The 24,416-nt window shown below is 41.0% G+C and overlaps 1 protein-coding gene across 1 annotated transcript in view; it reads right to left on the bottom strand.

The window, feature by feature from the left end:
- LOC147726177 (E3 ubiquitin-protein ligase TRIM39-like) overlaps positions 1-24,416 on the bottom strand; it is a 161,065-nt gene that overhangs the window by 20,173 nt on the left and 116,476 nt on the right. The window contains exon 5 of the mRNA XM_086960277.1: positions 21,292-21,344. Within this exon, the coding sequence (XP_086816403.1) occupies positions 21,292-21,344 (53 nt within the window). The remainder of the gene's footprint in view (positions 1-21,291; positions 21,345-24,416) is intronic.

The following is a 24,416-nucleotide window of genomic DNA, read 5'->3' as shown; positions in this document are numbered from 1 at the left end:
ACTATAACAACTACGCCCGCGTAAGGTGTGGCAAAGGTGGCAAGTTAACCGAAAGGTTCCCCGTTCGCAGAGGGGTTAGACAGGGTTGTGTGCTTGCACCGACCCTGTTTTGCCTCTTTGTGAACGGTGTTGTTGCCCACCTAAACAGGATTGCCAACACTGATGCCCCAAAGTTGACAGGCAGCAGGGTGCCTGCAATTATGTTTGCAGATGACACCCTGCTGCTGTCTAAATCCCCTATGGGGATCCAACGCATCTTGGATGGTTTTCTAGAGTTCTGCTCTGAACGAGGTTTGGAAATCAACCCACAGAAAACTAAATTCATGATTTTGAATCCCAACCCCCATAATCGAGCCCCACCTAGGCTAGGCACAGTCCAACTAGAACGTGTGCACAATATTGAATACTTGGGGATTACTTTAAATGAACATCTAGACCAGACTAAAGTGACCATCGAACTGGCTCAGTTGGTGGGTGGCACTATGCGTCTGGCGAATAAATCCTCCTATCGCCCACTAACCCCAATCATTCATATCTACAAAACTCAAGCCCGTGCGGGTGTCACATATGGGGGTGAGCTGTGGGGACACTCTCAACTCCCTAAATTACAGTCAACTGAAAACAAATTTCTGAGACAGGTTGTTGCCCTCCCCCAGAGCACTCCACTACTTCCCCTCAGATTAGACTTGGGAATTCGACCAATAACGGAGGAGCTAGGACTTAAACCCCTAACATTTTGGAGGCGTTTGTGGTGTAGCCCAGATCTTATAAGCTATAGAGAGGAGCTACAGGAATTCCTGGAGCTACGGAATGCCAAGAGGATCCCGTGGATGATTTACGTCAAGGGAATGCTAGAGGAGATGGGCTACCCGGAACTATGGACGGATCCTTCAAACACCTGTCTAAAGACTCCAAAAAAGGTACTTGTGAGAGCATACCAAGAACTGATGCTCACAAAAGCTATTGACGCCACTCGAGAAGGATCCCTGACACATCTGTTCCTAAAAGCGAAAGACTCCTACTGTCTCGAAAGTACTCTAGACGCTATGTCTCCTGTATTAACGAGGAAATTATTTTTACAATGGAGATACGGAAGCCTCCCCCTAGCATCATTTACAGCGTCCTGGTCATCCCGCTCCACCATAGAAACTTGCCCAGTGTGTGCTCATCCGAAGGAGGATGATGTTCACGTTGTCTTCTTCTGCAAGGGCTATGAGAGGAGCAGGAAATACTGGTTAGTCCCGTTACTAAGGAACTTGGGTTTTAGACCTTTTCAACCTGCTTACAGAGTTTTAAAGACAGACCTCTCACCCACTGTAGTCTTTGCCCTCTCGAAATTTTTAACCTCTATGTGGTTCACCCGAAGCCGATTGGTCAAAAGACTTGTATAAAAGACTCCTCGAAAATTATATACTGTTTTCGCAGCACCCCTTGTTTTTAAAATGTTTTAAATCACTGGATCACATTGTGTTTAATTCGTTTTTAATTGTGTATAAATGCTATGCATCTTTTATGATCTGTGATCGAAATAAAGATTTTTTTAAATGAAATGATTTGTGTAGACGGATTCTTGGCTCTTCTTTGTGCTGCCTGGGTGACTACGGACTCCGTCTTAGCCTGACCAACCAGGCATGCCGGTGATGAACTGGGTGCTCTATATTTTTATCTACAGTAGGTAGCACTGTGGGTAAAGAATTTGGCGTCTTCATGATCTTCAAACCTTCTTTCCATATAAAATCAATTATTGGAATAGACCAAGATTGTTTTTGCGGCAAGTCCTTAAAATCATAAAGGAAGCATTGCTCCTGTTTAGCCTCCATGGATATGAGGAATCTCTTTGTGGCTCTATCCATAATCTTATGGAAGCTGGCAATGTCTACCGGAGGAGATTCCGCAGCAGGCTGGGCTGCTGGAGAAGGAGTTTGTGCCTGATAGTCATCCCACTCCGACGATACCGACTTGTCGTCTAATTCGCCGTCCTCTCGTTCGTCCTCAGACGAATTTTCACCCTCTGCCTGATGGGATTGTATTGGAGAAGAGGGTGGTGCAGAGCGTGCATCTTCCGCTGCCCCTTGAGAAACTGATTCTTGATGCCCTAAAGTTGTAGTAGATGCTCTTGGCCTCGGCGTAGATACATGAGAATCGCCCGATTCTGAAGGTGGAAACCTGCGATAATAATCGCTTAACATGTACTGGAGATTTTGGAACAAATCCACAGGCATTTGCATGCCAGGTATAGACCCAGTCTCTCGATGAGCGTGCTCCTGTGAAATATCTTCCTCCTCTTGATCTAGATCTTGAACTTTTATAAGCAAGTCCGAAGGGCTCCTGGCCGCCCGCAATGTCTCATCCTCGTATGATTCTTCCTCTTCAGAGTCCAACAACTAATCTGGCAGCTGTAAAGGAGACAAAGCTGTGGAGGATGACCCACGCTTCTGTAGGAGCGAAGCAGTGGTAGCTGGTGATGGCAACGGTATTGTGGATGCTCCTGCCGACCACACCTGCATTGCTGTACAGGTCGATAGTGGGGGTGTAGATGGAGCCACTGAAGTTGATGACAAGCCTGTTTCCTTCAGATCCGTTGTCGACGGCGCGCCCGTCGACAGTTGTGGCATCGTCGTCGATGAACTCGTCGACGATGATGTTTTTCTCTTTGTCGTCGACGTCGACGGTATTGCCAGTTTCGTCGACGAGGAGGTCGTTGACGGATTCATTTTCTTCGTCGACGAGGAGGTCGTCGACGATTCCAATCTCTTCGTCGACGAGGAGGTCGTCGACGTATCCGTCTTCTTCATCGACGGTAACTTCGTCGTCGAAGGCGTCGTCGACGGTAATTTCGTCGACGATGACGACGTCGACAGTAGCTTCCAGGTGAGACCCATCCCGTCGACGAAAATTGTCCTGTCGATCGTCGACGCTCCACCGTCGACGGGAATCCTGAAGGTACCGTCGACGACCTCTTCGACGTCGACTTAGGCGTCGACGGCTCTCTTACCGTCGATGATGAAGGCCTTTCCGTCGACGACATCCCCGTCGACGGAAAGGCCTTCATCATCGACGGTAAGAGAGCCGTCGACGCCTAAGTCGACGTCGAAGAGGTCGTCGACGGTACCTTCAGGATTCCCGTCGACGGTGGAGCGTCGACGATCGACAGGACAATTTTCGTCGACGGGATGGGTCTCACCTGGACGTACACCATCGTCGAAGGTGAGGAGGCTGAAGACATCACCATAGATGGTTTTGGTGAACAAAAAGTCACTGTTTAAGTGGAAGAAGTGACCACATGACGATAAAGCGACGATGAGGCTGCTCCTGAGTCTGCCAAGGCCTGAGGTGAAACCTTATGGGCAGGTGCTTTGGAAACTGCAGACTTTCCAGATTTTCCTGAGGGCGCAGATACCACAGGTGGAGACACCTTCTTGGATGTAGAAGGCAACCCAGAATCCTGAGAGGATTGGGCCTTTTTCACAGTTTTAGCCCTAGGAGAAGCCAATTCAACCTCAGATTTTCTCTTCTTAGAGGAGACAGGAGACCCTGAGGCAATGCTCCCTACCTCTGAAACAGGGTTATCCTTGTCCTTAATCCTCTGAAGCCACAGGAGCAGACGACCCGCTCTGTCCCTGAGGGTCTTTTGAGGGAAGGTTCTACAGATTTTACATTCCTTCGCCTCATGATCAGGATACAGACAGTAGATGCATTTTTTGTGAGGATCCTCATTGAACAGCTTCAGCTTTCCACAGGAATCACAAGCCCTAAAAAGGGATTTAGAAGTAGACAATCTTTGAAGGTTAACAAACCAACCAAAGTTAGAAGAAACTGAGCAGAGCTCAGGGAGACTCCCTTCACACGACGTGCGGTAGAAAATCTGAGAGCCTGAGCCTCTGGGGAGAACATTCTGGTGGGTGCTGTCGCCTGATTGGCTGCAGTTTGGTCTAACATAATGACTAGGATAGTCATGAGTGTGGGAGCTTTTGCTCCTGTAAGCTAAGTCTACTTTACTTCCTGGTTGGGTATTACCAAGGTTTTTTGGTTATTACAGGCATATTATTGCTTTTTTATATACCGTGGGACTCCCACTCCGACGACGCGGAATGATTCAGGCATGTGAATCTATGAAAGACACCCCTAATACTGGAGAATTATAAATAAATAAATGAACTGAGCCCGGTCTCCCTAAAGCGGGCGCCACTCTCAACATACAAATACAAAAAAATAACATCCGCCATTGTTCCCATAAGTGCCCATAAACAAAATAGTGCTGACCCCCTAGATAAAGCCGACTGTGTACGGAGCCAAGTAAAAGGTCCAGTCGTTATGGGTGGTAACAAATGGCGACAAGGCGGTAAAAAGGAGGGACTAACAAGCCTCATAGTGAATCGGAAGCCAGTATTTACCAAGCACAATGACACTAGCCAATGAAAAGTATGGGTGAGGCTTACTCAGCATACTCGACTACTGCATGCCTCGCAGAGCAAGTAAGGCATGCGCGCTGCAGTTTGGCTCGACCTAAAAATGGATGCTATAAAAAGATGGGTCGATTTACTGTCTGTAGCACCCAGTTTTAAGAAGTGTTTGTCAGCATCTGCTCCCTAGAGTCACCAGGCTGCTGGTCAGTTGATTCCAGATGTAAATCAAGACCCTCGTGTAATTCGATGGTGGCGAAAGCACACACTCAAACAGCCAATAGAAAAATGGGGAGACAAAAATACTCCAGCAGTTTGAGCCAAGAAGTGATATATACTCTACACAACAAAAGAAATGATTCACAGTGTCTCAAAACTATTGCTGAAGGTTCCAGAGCAAAAGAAGGTAATGATTGAAGGGGGCTGAAGGCCAGCTCCTTATCCAAAAGTATAGAATACAATATGCAGGAACCATGCACATAACCTAAAAAGCAGTTGTCCCTATACATTATCAATAGTAATCAATGGTGTTGGGTTTGCTGAATCAAGCACATAAGTCATGGAACTCTCAAAAAGTTGCATATTTTTCATATTTTATTTGTATACAATGCATCTCTATCTCAAGTGGAATTAGATATTTTTACAGGGATCACATTACACAGGATAAAAAGGCTGGGTCCTTACGACAGATAAGCAACGGAGAAAAGACCAGGAAACAAGTAAGCCCATGATGCCCATGCATGTTCTCTGTCCATCGGTCCTGGAAAACTAAGAAGAACCCAAGATGCACCATGACCCAGAGCATCAGTCGCTGATAAAAGCCTCTTGCATTCGTTCATCTCTATAACAACATGCCCATCTGCATCTTCCCAGAGTACAGAAACTTGAATTGCTACTAATTCCTATACGTTTTTTTTCCAGAGCTTCAATGCTCCCTACCTCATACAATTATCTTTAAATATATAGTCACATATACTCTGTGGAATCAGAGTCTTAAGGACATTAGAGCTGGTTGGTAGAGCAACATTTGCCAAAAAAATTGACACATTTCCTAGTCACTCACATCTAGCATCCCCAGCTCAGTTACAGGTCAAGGGGGGGTTCTTGATATGGATGCTGGAAAAATGCAGCCAGAGATGTTCTATTCAGGTGATCCTCTGACACCACGCCCGCTGGCTTGTTTTCCAGTTTAAATCCGCTGTGTAGACTTAGTGATCCCAGACAGGAAAAAACGCAAAAACATCACCAATGCAATAAAGTACACTCGCCGCAAAGAAGGGACATTTGTTTGCTTTTTAGCTTCCAAAGACAACCCTCGTTTAAAGGGGTCTGTTTTTGAAACACAAAAAAAAAATGCCAAATGGTCTGCAGTGCTGCCAAACCACAGCGGACAGGTCATCTCTCGTTATTCCACCAAAGCACTCTAAAAATAATACATCACATTAATAGTAATTTTTTTTTTTTCAAGGCTTTATTTCGATAAAAATTATCATAAAAGCTTTTAAAATACACAACTTCATATTTAAAATGGCAAGATAGTCAAAACACAAAAAATTTAATATACAGTTAATTTAAGAAATCTACGAAGTTCATTAGAAAAAAAGAGATATTTCATAAGATAATTTAAAAAACAGATTAAACAATTGATTTAAGCCTCTTAGATCTAATGGACCAAGCCCATGATAAAAAATTTGCAAGAATGCAGGCATATAAGGTACAACAGTCAGACCTGAGTATGCGTATTGCCTCCGCATGACGCCTAGTGCCTAGCTGGCGACATAGATGTTTGAGCCATTTCTTCCGTGGTAAGGTATACTCTCCGCATTCAAACAAGAAGTGCGCCACTGTCTCTGGTCTGCCTATACACATTGGGCAGTACTCTGTGGTTTGCACGGGTGGTTTCCACCGTGATGAAAAGGTGTACAGAGGAAGAGTACCTGCTCTAAATTTAAAATAGAGGGCCCTGTCAAAAGGTTTCTCGATTATGTCTAAATACTTTTCTCGCACTGGCAGGTCCTTAAAATTCAGGAAATCTTCAGTTAATCTGCCCAAGCAGTCATTAGTGTCCCTTTTTGACGCTATCCAATTCCAGTACAGAGTTTTTAACGTTTCTTTTGGTGGAGAGGATCTGTTTAGCCATGCTTCTTTTAGTCCCACAATGGATAACAAGATTTTCATATCTCTCAACCATTTGATTTTCTGCCATCCTGGGAGTGACATAATTTCTGAAAGGCCTTGTGCATACTTGCCAAGTTCCTGTACTCGCCACAGGCGGGCCCATAACAGCAATGGCCGAAGTTTTGCTTTGTCGTCAATTGGGCGACAACCTAAATCCAGCATTAGTGGGACCATAGGCGTACCTTGCAGGAGGGACATAATTGCTCTGCAAAATTTCCTCTCAGATCTTGGCAATTCGTTTGTGATAGATGAGCCCCATAACTCAGCCCCATAAAGAGCAGAGCTAACCCCTTTGGCCGTATAAATTTCAAGAACAGTAGATATAGGTCTAAAAACACAAGAGCGTTGTTCTTTCAGTAGGGCTCCTGTTATACGTTTGTGGGTTAGCAACATTTTGTCCAAATGAGGGGCCCATTGCATTTTGTGGGACAGCCGTATGCCTAGATAGTCAAAAACTTCTACTTTCCCCAAGGGTTCTCCATTCAGGGTAGGAGGGCAGATTGTTTTTTTTGAGGGGTTTAACACAAGGTACTTCGTCTTTTCGGTATTGATAATCAAACCCCGTTCAGAGCAAAAGGACTGAAAAATAGTAATATAATATTGCACACAGCAAGGGGCTTTGGTCAGTCTGCTACAACTATTGGTCTGTTGAAGTGCCATTAAAACCCCACACAAAAGCATCCATGCAGTGAGTGAATTGGTCAGCCCTCTTAAGCTATTGGATAGTTGGGCCCCACTCTTGTCTTGGTTCAGCCCATAGGAGAGGCATTTGTCAATTACACTGCCAATCATGTTGAATGATGGCATTTGGGCTGTGCACAGTAGTCTAGTATTTGACCAGACAGCAAGAGTGTGACAATGCATCAAAAGCACTGAACTTGTTCCTGATACTTTGCTGTGGCAAAGCTGGAAAGGAAATATTCTCTTAGCAGGAGGAAGTTATGTGTAATTATGTGTGGCATGCGTCGTCGCAACATGTGTAAGTAACAGTGTTGCACTGCCAAACTGTTTCATGTCTTAGTTTTCATTATTTCCTTTGACCAAGTTTGACCGATTAATTTTTGAATCAATATGCCTTTCATATAAACTTAACTTTTATCAGGCAAATATTATAAACAGCAGGGTAGCATGTTGTAAATAAAATTAATGGGCACACAGTGGCTTATTAATAATAGCTATTGTTTGTTAAACCACAACATACCATACTGTTGCTTCATCTAAGCACTTTAAATACATTTTGTTAAAGACTGACTTTTTTTAATTTTGGTCTCAAAATCTTCTAATTGTTTATGATGTGCTTATTAAAAAGCCCCATTTGGGAGTTTCTTGACGAGTGAATGACCTTGGGAATTATCAGTTAACCTCTGTGTTTAAAATGTTCTAGGCAAGACCAGACATATTGGCTTTGCCAATGATTGTTTTTGGAATACTCCTGAGCAGGGTCTATTTTGCACTTTTCCTTTGGGAGGCTAATTTGTGGTGCTCCTGTGAACAAGTGCTCCCTCCCTGCCCCTCTACCCTGACCTTCTGGTTGATGCTTCCTTTTTTGGTTCAGAGGAAGTGATGAAGGCCAACAATGGAGCAGGCTTGATAAGACGTATCCGACAATAGCCCCCAAGGTGTGCGGGGGTCGCGCTCCAGGAGTACTGTGCACAGGCGGCAGGCCCCTGGATTGAGAGCCCCAGACTGGGTCCAGAGCGTTGGGCCCCCTCCCATGTACTTTGCAGGGGGCCTCTCAAGTTTGGTTACGCCACTGTTTTCAGAAGTATGGGTCATGGGTGTGGCATAACAACAGCCCCCATGGAGCGGGGGTCTGAGCTCCAGGGTGCCCCGTCCAGCCCCGTGCAAGAGCCACAGACCGGCGGTCTGAGTCCTCCTGACTAGGTCCAGAGCATGGGGACCACCTCCAAGATCTTCGCAAGTGGCCCCCTTAAGTTTGGTTACGTCACTAGTTTCAGAAGTAGGCTTCATGGTGGGAAACAAAGTTTGCATTATTGTTCATGTCAGAACAGGCAGCCACAACAGATTCCTGGCAGTACAAATGCTGTGGGTATTCCTCACAAACGCTTTAGATGTCTGTTCCCACGTTGAGAGCACACAGAAGATATTCCTGCTTGAAGGTGGAGAAGGGAACACCCCATGTTAATGGGGTGGGGGAAAGGTTTCTCCACAGTTAAAATAAAGAAAAGTTACCTTTGTAAATGTACATTTCCACTGAGTCAGGTAGACTGTCTGCCTTGTGGGCAATCTGCATAGGTAACAATGGTGCATTAGGAATACTTTTGAAATGTGAGTCCCTAATAGATCAAAAGATTCTAATATGTTAATAAATTAAATACTTCACAGAATGTTGATGAGTCCGAGAAAAGTTAGAAACATCCTCCCAACAAAAGAGGAAACCCATGAGGAGTACATTTTCTACTTAAAAAAAATATTACTTGAAATCATTACGCTTCCTTTTTGCATTTGTTGTTTTATGTTTTAATTTGCTAAATTGCAGTTTTGATTTAGTATTTAATTTCAGTGGTCAATGATGCTTGCTGCTCATTAATATTTCATACATTTTATAGCTCAGTTTGTTCTAAATATGGCTTGTTATGTTCAGAGATAAACTGTTATTACACGTTTCAATTAAATGATCATCTGCTACTGTCATTTAATGAAGAAATGTTTCAAATATTTATACTGAAGAATTTCTCTACCCGATTTCTTTAATGTTCTTCAATATTATTCTGTGGCTAAATAAACTAGGCAGAAATGTTCTGCCCTCCTCAGACTTCCAAATTAAAGCGGTAAAGCGAAAAACATCTTCAGGGCATATGGTTTCTCTAAGCTGTACACATTTCTTAGAAGTCGTTAATTTTGTGATTTGTTATACTTCAACATATTACATGGTTTCTATTTTTAGAGAGTTTCAATCTTCTGGTTGAAATCCGGTTGCCCAGTTACAAATAGAAAATAGAAATACCAGGTAAAACCGACAGGCTCCAATAAAACGATCGCAATCAATCAATCAGTCAGGATTTGTAAAGCGCGGCAAATCACCCGTGAGGTTCTCAAGGCGCTGGAGTTGCTAGCTACTTTTGTGGTGATCTATTAATTCGTATATTTAACAAGATATAGAGAGCAAAGGGATTTTTATCCACTCAAGTGGACGGAAGGGTACTCCCAGTCCCCTGGTTTACTAGTTCTATAACAAATAGGAGGAGTACCACCAAAGATGAGGCTATACAGCCGGTATCGGTGGAATGAGACCGTGATTTGTAAGAAGAAGTCCTTCTTTGTTTCTTAAGGAACCCCTCACTCACCGACCTGGTCGGTGACATGCTTCATCATCGGGGCCACCTTGACAGCCGAGTGCCGTCAAGGTGTGCTGCGACACCTGAAAATACAGTGGAGCGGGTATGTGAGTGATGAATGTGAAAAAAAGGTCAGTGGGTTAAAAATTGTCCTGGTATGACTTAATATTATTTATTGTAAGGCTACTGGACAATGTTAAAAATAGTGTGTGTAGATACAGTAAAGGCGTTAATAGGACCTAGTGTATCTGAATTTATGTGATAGGTCTACATGTTTCAAACCATAGGTGGGAGTTACCGGTTTTTCTTCAGGACCATGAAAATGAAAGGAGTTGGGTGGTCAGGGTACACTAACGCCCTGCCATACCTGCAACCCTCTCAGCAACCTATTTAGCAATTAGCTAAATGGGTAAACAAACTTGCAACCAAGTATGGTTACTGAAAATGGCAAAAACTTCTCAGTGGAGAAATGCTTGCTGCACGGGAATTGAGGGGAGGCAGCAAAGCTCAAAAGAACGTATTAGTTTTCTGGCTTAACGAGTGACTTCTCACCTAGTCCGCCCCTCCGTGTACCCGTCATTTAGCTAATTGCTAAATAGGTTGCTGAGAGGGTTGCAGGTATGGCAGGGCGTTAGTGTACTCTGACCACCCAACTCCTTTCATTTTCATGGTCCTGAAGAAAAACCGGTAACTCCCACCTATGGTTTGAAACATGTAGACCTATCACATAAATTCAGATACACTAGGTCCTATTAACGCCTTTACTGTATCTACACACACTATTTTTAACATTGTCCAGTAGCCTTACAATAAATAATATTAAGTCATACCAGGACAATTTTTAACCCACTGACCTTTTTTTCACATTCATCACTCACATACCAGCTCCACTGTATTTTCAGGTGTCGCAGCACACCTTGACGGCACTCGGCTGTCAAGGTGGCCCCGATGATGAAGCATGTCACCGACCAGGTCGGTGAGTGAGGGGTTCCTTAAGAAACAAAGAAGGACTTCTTCTTACAAATCACGGTCTCATTCCACCGATACCGGCTGTATAGCCTCATCTTTGGTGGTACTCCTCCTATTTGTTATAGATCTATTAATTCGACCAGCCAGGTCTTGAGTGTTTTCCTGAATAGCTGGAGCAATGAGGCGGTCCCGAGGTGCAGGGGAAGGTTGTTCCAGGCTTTGGCCGCTAAGTGTGAGAAGGAGCTGTTGACTCAGCAGATCTGGGGGGTGGCTGCAAGGAAGAGGCTGGCGGCTTGTAGGTGCCTGGTCGGTTTGTGGAAGGCCATGCATTTGTTGATGAATGCTGGTCCTTCATAATGTAGTGCTTTGTTTGCATGGGTCAGCATCTTGAACTGGCATCTCTTCTGGATTGGGAGCCAGTGTAGCTTCTTGAGGTGGGGTGTAGGTGGGTGGGTGCATCTGGGTAAGTCGAGGATGAGTCTGACCGCAGAGTTCTGTATTGTCTGTAATCACTTCCGAAGGGGTACGTGATTACAGTGTGATCCAAGACAGAACTGGATGCAGTTGGATTATTTTCCAGAGCAGTTCAGATGCTGTTATGGAACCCATCTTCTAGATGCAGGATCCAATGGAATCCTTTCACTACTAGCAGGGCCGGACTGGGAACCAAAACCGGCCCTGGCAAAGTGCTCGGCTGTGGAAATTAATGTATTAATAATTATGTATTGATTGGTTGTTTATTATTATTATTTAATTGGTAATTATGTTAATTGTGTCACTTTTTTAGGAGCGGGTTGTGGGTTAATAGGGGAATAAATTTAAATATAATGAATTAATTATTTTTTATTAATTAATATTTATGTATTTATTATTTTATATTGTTAATTGTGGGAATTAATGTATTATTAAATATTTATTAACTGGTTGCTAATTATTATTTATTGAGTAGGGTGGGAAGTAATTTAGTTATAATTAATTAATTGATATTTTGTATTAATTAATATGTATGCATTTAATATTTTATATTGTTGATTGTGGTGATTAATTTATTATTCTTTATTTATTAGTTGGTTGTTAACTATTATTAATTAATTGGTAATTATGTTAATTGTGTCTTTTTTTAGGATGTGTTGTGGGTTGATAGGGGAGTAGGGTGGAACTTAATTAAATTGTTATAAATGTTTTTAATATTTAGAATATAATATTAATTTAATTTAATTTTATAGTGTTAATTGTGTGAATTAATTTATTATTAATTGTTTTTATTTTGCTTGTTAATTATTGATTAAATAATTGTTAATTAATTATGTTAATTGTGTCATGTTTTATGAAATTGGTGGTGTCATTTATAGGGTAATATGGTGGTAGGTAATTAACTATTCATTCATTAATATTAAGTTGGAAATGTTAGGAAGAAAAACTATTAAAAATAATGATTTATTGTTAGTTGTTATTAATTTATTAATGTAAAATTAGGTATGGAAATTGTGTAAATATCTTTAGGTGTGTGTTTTGGTGTTTATTTGGGTAAAGGGTTAAAGTAATTTAGTTTAAAAAAATTAATCATTAGTTGGTCATTAATATTCCTTTATTAATTGATAAATATTTTTAGTAGTTTTATTTTTATTTTGTTTGGGGATTTTGCATTCAATAGCTGTAATGTTTAGTTTTATTCCCTCCGCTGTCCAACATTTTCCCTACTGTTGCACTTATTGGAGTGGGAATAGTAATTTATTCCCCTCCGTTATCCAACACTTTCCCTATTGCTAGCCAACACTTTCCCTACTGTGGTACTCGGTGGATTGCGAATAGTAATTTTTACCCTTCGCTATTCCAACACTTTCCCTACTGGTGCACTCCCTGGAGTGGGAGTAGTAATTTTATCCCCTACGATATCCAACACTTTCTCTACTGTTGCACATTGTAGTGGGAATAGTAAACTATTCCCCGCCACTATCCAACACTTTCACTACTGTTGCTCTTGCTGGAGTGGGAATAGTCATTTTTATCTCTACGCTATCCAACATTTTATCGACTGTTGCACTTGCTGGAGTGGGAAAAGTAAATTATTCCCCTTCGCTACCCAACACTTTCCCTACTGTTACACTCCCTGGAGTGGGAATAGTAAATTTTACGCCTACGCTATCTAATACTTTCCCTCTTGTCTCGAGTGGGAATAGTCATTTTTTCCCTTTCGCTATCCAACACTTTCCCTACTGTTGCACTCATTGGAGTGGGAATAGTAAATTATTCCCCTCCGCTATCCAACACATTCCCTACTGTTGCACTCGCTGGAGTGGTAATAGTAAATTATTCCCCTCCGATATCCAACACTTTCCCGACTGTTGCACTTGCTGGAGTGGGAATAGTAATTTATTCACCTCTGATATCCAACACTTTCCCTACTGTTGTACTCAATATAGTGTCAAATGTAGTTTAAAAAATAATAAATATTTTAATTTATAATATATATATATATATATATATATATATATATATATATATATATATATATATCTATGTAGCAATCCCCGCTACCTCTCGCCCGGAGCCCAGTCCTGGATACCGCAGCGCAGGAAGAAGAGAGGAGACCTCAGGTGCAGGTGAGCAGTGCATTTCTATTTTCTCGAGGAGACGGCACACCTCAGCATGACGTTTCGGCCTTCACAGAGGCCTTGATCACAATATCAATATATAAATATATTTTAAATGTTATGTTACAGGTGCATGTATATATGTATTTACAATTTGTAATATATTTCTAACATTTTATAAATAATTTAAATAATTATTCTTTAATTATTTTTAAGTATATATATAAATAAGAGCTGCAGCCTCCCAGAGCTCCGTTTCACACAACCATGGAAAACCACACGAATCCATCGTAATTGAAGGCACAAAGGTTTATTTAAAAGCTGAGTCTAACAAATTCTGACGCGTTTCGGGCATCCGCCCTTGCTCACAGATATATATATATATATATATATATATATATATATATATATATATATATATATATATATATATATATATATATATATGTATATATTATATTTAAAAAATGTATGTTTCATTTATTTTTACATTACATTTATTACTTATAATTAACATTTTTTAATAATTCAAAATATGTTTTTACGTTATATTTATTATATAATTTATTTTACATTATTTTTTGTACATTTAAAAAAAAACAATATTTTGTACCTCAATATTTTTAACAACAGTATTTCTTTTACATAGTTTAGTACTTACCATTATTATTATGAAGATAAGATGTCGATATTTTGGGGACACAATATTTTGTCACTCGATGTTTTGTCAGTGATCCGTTCTGGAGTTCCTAACTAGTTGATTGTCCACAGGCATGGTCAATTTCAACAGCATTCATTTACCACTGACCTCATTCTTAGGGACTCGTAACGGTGGCGGGTGGACTTGGTCCGCCAGCCACCTTAACGGTGATTGAGTCCGATCCGCCATGTTTGCAGCGGACCCGCATATACAATTATGATGGAACCACCCCCGCTGCGGCCGGATTCCGCACTTTTAACATTGCGGCGGTGGCTGCTGACAGCAGCACCGCTTCAATGTTAAAAAGAGCATGTTGAGCATTTCACTGCACTACATGGCAGGCACTACACTGTGCCTGCCACTTGGTGCAGTGAAATGTAGGGGGGTAACCCGGGTACCCCCTCAGTGCACCCATACCTCCCCCCAACACTAGGAGGGCCTGCAATGGGGCCCCTGAAGACATTCTCCGCCAGCCTTTCAGTGGTGGTTCAACCGCCACGGAACGGCGGGCTTCCGCCAGTATCATAATTGTTAATTGTGCCGGCGGAGCATGCTAGACTGCTCCGCCATTGTGAGCATGCTGACCGTGACGATTGCTACCAGCTGAAAAGCGGCTATTGGACTTTCCATCCGCCACGATACCCACCGCCATCATAATGTGGCGGGGGTAAATCCCATAAACAGAACAGTGGTCCCTAGACAAGGTAATGATGTCAAGTCAATATAGGCTAAATAGACACTATATTCTTAGTCCAGCCGGACAGATTTATTTTGTAATAGACAAATTTTAGAAACCTTTATAAAAAGTGTTAACAGCGGGACACCAGCCGATGTCAGCTGACACACTAACAAAGAAAAAACAGACAAGGCAACTTGACAGTCTGTGTAGTAAATTCACAGTCAGACAATATTATAAACACACTATTGCTGGAATCAATATACACATTTCAACTGCATATAGTGTGGTTTAGTCGACGACGTTTCGAACCTATGATTGATAAAGGTTCATCTTCAGGACATTAATTATATGCCTTTTCACTTTACAAGAATTGTAACAAAGTATGAATTAACATTGCACAACTCCTGTGGGGATGGCGCCAAAAGGTCGCTGTCCTGGGGGTGTGGGGGCTACCAGATACGGCAAAAGTAATGGCTCCGTGATAAGGAATGTACTGTTAAATGCAGTCAGGGGCCGATAATACGGTCCACATCGGAGGATAGATTCACCCTCAATCCCATGACGATGGCAAAAGGATCACCACCGCCAGCCCGGCAGTGACTATTTTTCCGCAATCGTAATGAGCTCCTTAGACAAGCACAAAAAAATTGTTTATGACTTATCTTCTTAAGCACCAAGAATTTCCACCAAAGTCCCTAACAGTTTTGAAGTAGGTCTTCTTTTTATTGTGACTGGGGGAATAGCAGTGATACACTTGAAGACGGGACTGCAATCTGTCAGGTTCATCCCTTTGAATATGTTGTCTACATTCACCTGTCACTTGGTCTCTGCCGGTATAAACAACAGTGCCTGTGGTTTCCAAGATTGGGTGGAGCATTCTGAAAAGAGCTGCCTGTAGATAGGGCACTTAAAGTGTCTCAGCAGCATCTGCCATCAACAGACGGTCATAATTCATGGGGAGGGGGCCCTGACTGAATTTTACCAACTCTGATATCTTAATTTACATACAAACTCAAGTGATAATCTGTTCCTTAGATAGAGACGGGGGAGTCAAGATTTTGGGATACAATTAGTTTTAATCTTCGAATGATGAGTCCACTCAGATGGCTTGGGGTGGGAGGTAATGGAGATCTGGTCTTCCCTTTCAAAGATCAGGGCCAAGTCAAGGGGCCTTAGATGTGCGGTGTCAGAGTACCTTGAATGTATGGGCATTTAATTGAAGAAAGTATATCTTTGGAGCAAGCGTATCAGGGAAATCGGTTAAAAAATTAATTTATTATTCATTATTTATTAGTTGGTTGTTAACTATTATTAATTAATTGGTAATTATGTTAATTGTGTCTTTTTTTAGGATGGTGTTGTGGGTTGATAGGGGAGTAGGGTTGAACGTAATTAAATTGTAATAAATGTTTTTAATATTTAGAATATAATAATAATTTAATGTTCTTTTATAGTGTTAATTGTGTGAATTAATGTATTATTAATTGTTTTTATTTTGCTTGTTAATTATTATTGATTTAATAATTGTTAATTATGTTAATTGTGCCATGTTTTATGAAATTGGTGGTGTCATTTATAGGGTAATATGGTGGTAGGTAATTAACTATTCATTAATTAATATTAAGTTGGAAATGTTAGGAAGAAAAACTATTAAAAATAATGATTTCTTGTTAGTTGTTATTAATTTATTAATGTAAAATTAGTTATGGAAATTGTGTAAATATCCTTAGGTGTGTGTTTTGGTGTTTATTGGGGTAAAGGGTGAAAGTAATTTAGTTTAAAAAACTGAATCATTAGTTGGTCATTAATATTCCTTTATTAATTGATAAATATTTTTAGTAGTTTTGTTTTTATTTTGTTTGGGGATTTTGGATTCAATAGCTGTAATGTTTGTTTTTATCCCCTCCGCTGTCAAACACTTTCCCTACTGTTGCACTTATTGGAGTGGGAATAGTAATTTATTCCCCTCTGTTATCCAACACTTTCCCTATTGCTAGCCAACAGTTTCCATACTGTTGCACTCGGTGGAGTGCGAATAGTAATTTTTACCCTTCGCTATTCCAACACTTTCCCTACTGGTGCACTCCCTGGAGTGGGAATAGTAATTTTATCCCCTACGATATCCAACACTTTCTCTACTGTTGCACTCATTGTAGTGGGAATAGTAAATTATTCCCCGCCGCCATCAAACACTTTCACTACTGTTGCTTTTGCTGGAGTGGGAATAGTCATTTTTATCCCTACGCTATCCAACATTTTATCGACTGTTGCACTTGCTGGAGTGGGAATAGTAAATTATTCCCCTTCGCTACCCAACACTTTCCCTACTGTTGCACTCCCTGGAGTGGGAATAGTAAATGTTACGCCTACGCTATCTAATACTTTCCATCTTGTCTCGAGTGGGAATAGTCATTTTTTCCCCTTCGCTATCCAACACTTTCCCTACTGTTGTACTCATTGGAGTGGGAATAGTAAATTATTCCCCTCCGCTATCAAACACTTTCCCTACTGTTGCACTCGCTGGAGTGGTAATAGTAAATTATTCCTCTCCGATATCCAACACTTTCCCGACTGTTGCACTTGCTGGAGTGGGAATAGTAATTTATTCCCCTCTGATATCCAACACTTTCCCTACTGTTGTACTCAATGTAGTGTCAAATGTAGTTTAAAAAATAATAAATATTTTAATTTATAATATATACATATATATATATATAAATATATTTTAAATTTTATGTTACAGGTGTATGTATATATGTATTTACAATTTGTAATATATTTCTAACAGTTTATAAATAATTTAAATAATTATTTCTTAATTATTTTTAGGTATGTATATATATATATTATATTTTTTAAATGTATGTTTAATTTATCTTTACATTACATTTATTACTCATAATTAACATTTTTTAATAATTCAAAATATGTTTTTAAGTTATATTTATTATTTAATTTATTTTACATTATTTTTTGTACATTTAAAAAAAATCTATATTTTGTACCTCAATATTTTTAACAACAGTATTTTCTTTAGATAGTTTAGTACTTACCATTATGAAGATAAGATGTCGATATTTTGGGATTACGATATTTTGTCACTCGATGTTTTGTCAATGATCCGTTCTGGAGTTCCTAACTAGTTGATTGTCCACAGGCATGGTCAATTTCAACAGCATTCATTTACCACTGACTTCATTCTTAGGGACTTGTAATGATGGCGGGCAGACTTGGTCCGCCAGCCACCTTAACGGTGATTGAGTCCGTTCTGCCATGTTTGCAGCGGACCCGCATATACAATTATGATGGAACCACCACCGCTGCGGCCGGATTCCGCACTTTTAACATTGTGGCGGTGGCTGCTGACAGCAGCACCGCTTCAATGTTAAAAAGAGCATGTTGAGCATTTCACTGCACTACACTGTGCCTGCCACTTGGTGCAGTGAAATGTAGGGGGGTAACCTGGGTACCCCCTCAGTGCACCCATACCTCCCCCCAACATTAGGAGGGCCTGCAATGGGGCCCCTGAAAACATTCTCCGCCAGCCTTTCAGTGGTGGTTCAACCGCCACGGAACGGCGGGCTTCCGCCAGTATCATAATTGTTAATTGTGCCGGCGGAGCATGCTAGGCTGCACCGCCATTGTGAGCATGCTGACCGTGACGATTGCTACCAGCTGAAAAGCGGCGAATGGACTTTCCGTCCGCCGTGATACCCATCCCCATCATAATGTGGCGGGGGTAAATCCCATGACGATGGCAGAAGGATCGCCACCGCCAGCCCGGCAGTGACTAATTTTCCGCAATCGTAATGAGCCCCTTAGACAAGCCCAAAAAAGTTGTTTATGACTTATCTTCTTAAGCACCAAGAATTTCCACCAAAGTCCCTAACAGTTTTGAAGTAGGTCTTTTTATTGTGACTAGGGGAATAGCAGTGATACACTTGAAGACGATACTGCAATCTGTCAGGTTCATCCCTTTGAATATGTTGTCTACATTCACCTGTCACTAGGTCTCTGCCGGTATAAACAACATTGCCTATGGTTTCCAACATTGCGTGGAGCATTCTGCAATAGCTGCCTGTAGACAGGGCACTGAAAGTGTCTCAGCAGCGTCTGCCATCAACAGACGGTCAGAATTCATGGGGAGGGGGCCCTGACTGAATTTTACCAACTCTGATATCTTAATTTACATACAAACTCAGGTGATAATCTGTTCCTTAGATAGAGACGGGGGAGTTCAAGATTTCGGGATACAATTGGTTTCAATCTTCAAATTATGAGTCCACCGAGATGGCTTGGGGTGGGAGGTGATGGAGATCTGGTCTTCCCTATCAAAGATCAGGGCCAAGTCAAGGGTCCTTAGATGTGCGGTGTCAGAGTACCTTGAATGTATGGGCATTTAATTGAAGAAAGCATATCTTTGGAGCAAGCATATCAGGGAAATCGGTAAAAAAATTAGAGTAACCAATTACAATCAAGTAATTCACCGATGCTATTAGTAATACTATTTGCTCTGCAACAGAATCATTAAAGGTGCTTGAGGATATAGTAGCGAAAAAGGGGAAACTCTGATAGCACTGAACAGTGGCAAGAATTTGCTGGGCAAAATGTGCTGAATAACCTTCCCTTAGAATATGTCTATTTAAGCTAGTAACAGACCAGTAGTGTGATTGTTCAGTAATGCTTTGTACTCATTAAAGATGGAGGAGTCACATGTGGGCCATGCGGGCGGTGGCGATCCGCCCAACATCCTAATGGACCCCCAAGTGTCAGCTCCTTAGTAGCAGAACTATTCAGAAATAATCCTTTTGCAGATTATAACTGTTGGACCTGGCCCTCTCTGCAGAGTCACCCCAACTTTTTTGCATTCACTCCCTTCATTTTTTGCGGGAGGGACCTGTTTCGGTTTGCAATAAGACTTTGTGCACTTTACCACTGCTAACCAGTGCTAAAGTGCTTGTGCTCTCTCCTTTAAATATAGTAAAATTGGACTACACCTACTTGGCAGATTTAATTTACTTGTAAGTCCATAGGAGATGGCAGTACAAGTACACAGAGCCTATTGACTGCATGCACAGTGGTTCTGCAGCATTCATCACCATCATCATCTCAATTTTGGTTCTAAGAACCACAAAAGCAAATAAGAACAAACAAAATAATTACAGAAACACACAATCAATTACAAAACTCTGTTTGTTGTGATGCAGTTGAGTGGACTGGAGTAAATTCGAATTCAGATTACACCCTTTAGCACAAATAATGGATTGATCCACTAGAGTTTCCACAATAAAATATCTACATACCTAAAGAAGTTGTCAGAAAAGCAAAAACCTCAAAAAAGCCCTAAGGTAGCACCAAATGGGTCCGTTATGCTGTCCGGCAAACTGAGATACAACCCGGAGGAGGAAACTCTAATTTTTTGGTGATAACCAGCATATTGAAGTTCATAGTGCAGATTATGAAGCAACACAGTGGATAAATAAGATTAACAATTCATAAAAGATTTTAGAATAAAAGCTGTGTTTAAAACACATAAGAACAATATATATGAGAAAATACCTATAGCACAATTAATAAATAAATAGCATGATGAATTAAGTTTTAAAAAGATAACATTCTACTGTGTGTGAAATTCCTTCAGGAAAGTATTGTGTTGTTAATTTCCCTACACCTGCCAACTGTAGTCAATCCCCTGGGTTAAGACAAGTCTGGCCTTGCACATTAAAAGACCTCCAAGCCTCACTTAGTGCTTCACAAGGGGTGTTCTAACATCAATAGCACGGATGCGTTTTGAACCGTTATATCCAGGCTGCCTGGAGGTATCTTGCAACGGCAAATAACACCAGCCTAGAAGTGTCCGATCTTAGTAGCCTGGTGGCAACCAATAGCTCCTAGCACCCAGAGATATCCACAAGAGTAGTAGCCATTTTCTCCTATGGACATTGTACGCTGGACAGGAGAACAAAAAGTGGATATATCTTCTCTAGCCCCTTGCACGCTGAACATCCTGTGCTCTTATGATTAGCATTTGGCCATTTAGAACAGAAGGTCATAATGGGTAGGGATTAGTATCTAAATTGTAAGAACAATTTCCCGGCCAAAGCGGGAGTGAGCTTGTCAATCGTATCCTCATAGCTGGGGGACAACTCAAACTCCAGAAAATCCAGGACCAGTGTACCTCTACTGCTTCCTATGACTTCTTGATGTAGCATCTGCCTACAGACCGATTTAATTGACATTTTGGAACCAGGAGTGGGGGTCTCTAGTGCCGCCCAAAAACTACCCGGACCCAGCTTCCTAAGCAAGGACCTGATATGCAAGAGCCAAGGTATCCTCTGGATGCCGGGAAGGGCTACTATGTCTTTAAGGGAGTCTCTATAAGCATCCAGAGCAGTTGACATGAAGTTTACTTGAAAAAGAGCAAAAATAGAACAAATGTTGAACAAAGATGTAGAAGAAACACTATTACCTTTGTAATATTTCCTCTTCTCTTCGGGTTTGCGAAAGTTTACATTCTCACATCTAGAGAAACACATATAAGATTTGTTAACATACAGATAACTACTAATACTAAATATTAACATGGGACTGTTCACCTAGGGGAACGGAGTCCTCAAACACAGTAATTTGTCATATGTAAACAATGGTAACAATTTTGTTTCTATATTGAATAAATGCATATCATTGATGAGAACGTGAGATTGGTGGTGGATTGAACTGAACACTGAATGATTACTTCGGCTGATGGTTAAAGTATGGCTCTCGTCACCATGCGTTTTCCTGTGTGTATTATTTCCTTTTTGGTTTAATTTGAACCAATATATGGAACAAATGTTTTGGATAAGCAAGACCATTCCTTAAATAAACTTTGACAAACCCAGTTTATAGACTGAAATGCTTAGGTGAGATGAGTATCAAAAGTGTTTGTGTAAACTTTTGCAAAGTTCTGTGTCTGAAGTTTTGGTTGACTTAACAGTGATGTCATGGGATTGCACGCCAGGGTCTTCAGTCCGCTTCACCCCCATGAGCAGCTATCCTTCACATTGGTAGGAATGCATGGGGAAGGTTCTCAGAGGAGGGCTGCTGACCATCAAACTGTGCTACTTTGAATGGTACAGAACAGTGACTTCTCCAGGGGCGGCTCTTCTATTTGAGCAAAGGAGTGTCACACCACAAGCCCCAGAGCTGAAAAATAAAATGATAATAAAGTTTAATTATTACCATTTTATTTTTTCAGCAACCCGTCCCGAAGTGAGTGTCAGGACGGGACGGGGCCAGTGCTGCTGACTGGCAGCAGCAGGGATCTGTGCGCTTAAAAATGTGCATGTCTGTTTGGCTGGCCATCTTGGGACGGCCAGCCAGACATGAGCATTTTAAAGTTCTCTAACACTGCAGTCTTAGACAGCTGAGTTGGAGAAATCGCAGGCCTCCAGTGCTCTTAAGAGCACTGGGGGCGGACACTCTATCCAATCCTGGCACTGCTTTTATGCTGGGAAAGCAGCGCCAGGATTGGGCAGTGTAGTTTCCTGCATCAGGAGTTTCCTGAAAGACACCTGAGGGAGGCTGTTCTTGGATATTCAAGTGGCTTTATTACATCTGTTGATCAATTTATTTTCCTTTCTTTTATACCACTGACAACTTGTCTGCCTCCTCTTATTCAGAATAGAATCTTCTCCTCACTGACTACATCTATTAGAGGTCACGATCTAAAGCCCATGGGATTCGTTTTGAAAGCCAAACTGTTGCCAACTCTTGCATACGGAAAGGAGATTATGTTGGGCGGTGATGGTCATTTGTCAGAAAAACTGATGATAAGAGCCTATAAAGAAATCTTTAGGATCCCCAAGTCGGCTTCTCTGGTGCAAATCCGACTAGGATTTTGTTACAACTTGCGAGCAGCAGCAGAAAACACTCTGGCAAATCTTGTCTAGATCGACATTAACTTGAAAAGGGGTAACTGTGCTAGCAAGACATTCTTAGAAAACAGTATTACGATGCTTGATCTGGGTGACCTTTGGAATTCTAACATCTCTGGGCAATTATTTAAGAAGCTTGTAAATAAATCTACAAAATTGCAAAGTTGGATGGCAGACAAAGACACTCTGTCAAAACGTTGCCACGGGTGGCTGGCATTGATATCGTATTTCACTCCAAGAGAATCAGCCCTGCTAGCTGCCCTCTACTACCAGACGATCAAACAGTTGTTTTTAGCCCTAAGATTTGGAAAAATACCCACGCTAGACCTTATGCCAAAATAGAGGATGTTCGGCCAAAGTGAAGACCAGTCCTGCCATCTATGCCACTAGGGGCCTGAATCTCTGCTTCACATTGTCTGTGTTTGTCCAGCTTTGATGGTTCAACGAAGATTTCTATTATGGTGGGAGAACCTTGAAAACGGGAATAAGGTCCGGCAGGCATGCACTGGTGGAGTCCATGGACCCAAACAACACCATGCTGAACATTAGACTAACTCTGTTATTGATCTGTTTTAAGAAAATGATTAGCTAATAGGATATGTGATGTGTAATCTGGAGGGGGTCCCTGAATGTAATTCTAAATTGTAATAATTCAGAAACCTCTAATGTTAACCTAGCACACACAGAAACTATGAAGGACGGGCTGCTAGGGACTGAAACTAGTAGTTTCCTATCCCGTTAGACTCAGATAACTACTTTATTTATTTCTGTATTTTTAATGAAGTAAATTCTAGCATAATTGCTTTTAATAGTGGGTCTCACAGTCCTTTTGGCACGGTATTCATACTTCCCTTAGTCCCGCTTATAGGCATTTTAAATACATATATTAATTTACGTAAGGGATATTTTAGTTATCTGTGTGGAAAGCTTGCTTTTTTATACATCAGGTTAACGATCTATTCCTGTTTAGTCAATTTTTATCTAACATAGATTAGTGTTTGGTATCCCAACTAAAATCTCTGGGAAGGAAAGTTAAAGAAAGCAAAGGGTATGTAGCGTGAAGAGTCGATGTTGTACTAGGTGTATGACATACCCACTTTTTATCTATTTTACTTTTTATTGGTTATGTATTTTTTAACTGTGTGATTCTGTTTATGGTTTTAATTAACTAATAAACTAATATTAAACTAAAAATAACTAACCTGCACTGCTTGCCTTAGAATAACATTTGTAACAGTAGAGTTTACTAAATATCAATGCAAAAGACCACAAGCACTGCCCCACCCTCTATGTCAGGCCGTCCTAAATCAATCTCCTGTTTTTTTCATTACTTACTTCAGTAATGAATTCTCTATGCATTAGGGACATACACTTACTAATGTTGCCACCCCGACCTCCATTCCTCGGCCTTGAAAATTGGTCCCTTCTCTGACCACGCACTTCTTTCTTCTCGCCACTCTTTCCCTGTAGGAATTTTACTCTCATAATATATATCCGTTAGACTTAGATCTCCTTTCTTTTGTTCTATATGTTTAGATTATTACATTTCTTCTCTGAGAATGTAAGGCTTAATTTAAGCACCATCCAGGTAACTTGTCAAACCCAACAAGGATGCACAACAAATACTGTCTCTTCCTCCAAATCCTGTGCTTTCTTGGGGGGAAAAGATAATATTCAT

Source organism: Lissotriton vulgaris, chromosome 3_1 (genome assembly GCF_964263255.1).
Source record: "Lissotriton vulgaris chromosome 3_1, aLisVul1.2, whole genome shotgun sequence".
Lineage (NCBI taxonomy): Eukaryota > Metazoa > Chordata > Amphibia > Caudata > Salamandridae > Lissotriton > Lissotriton vulgaris.
Note: the sequence above shows the minus strand (reverse complement) of the source record. Positions and strands in the feature narration are given on the sequence as shown.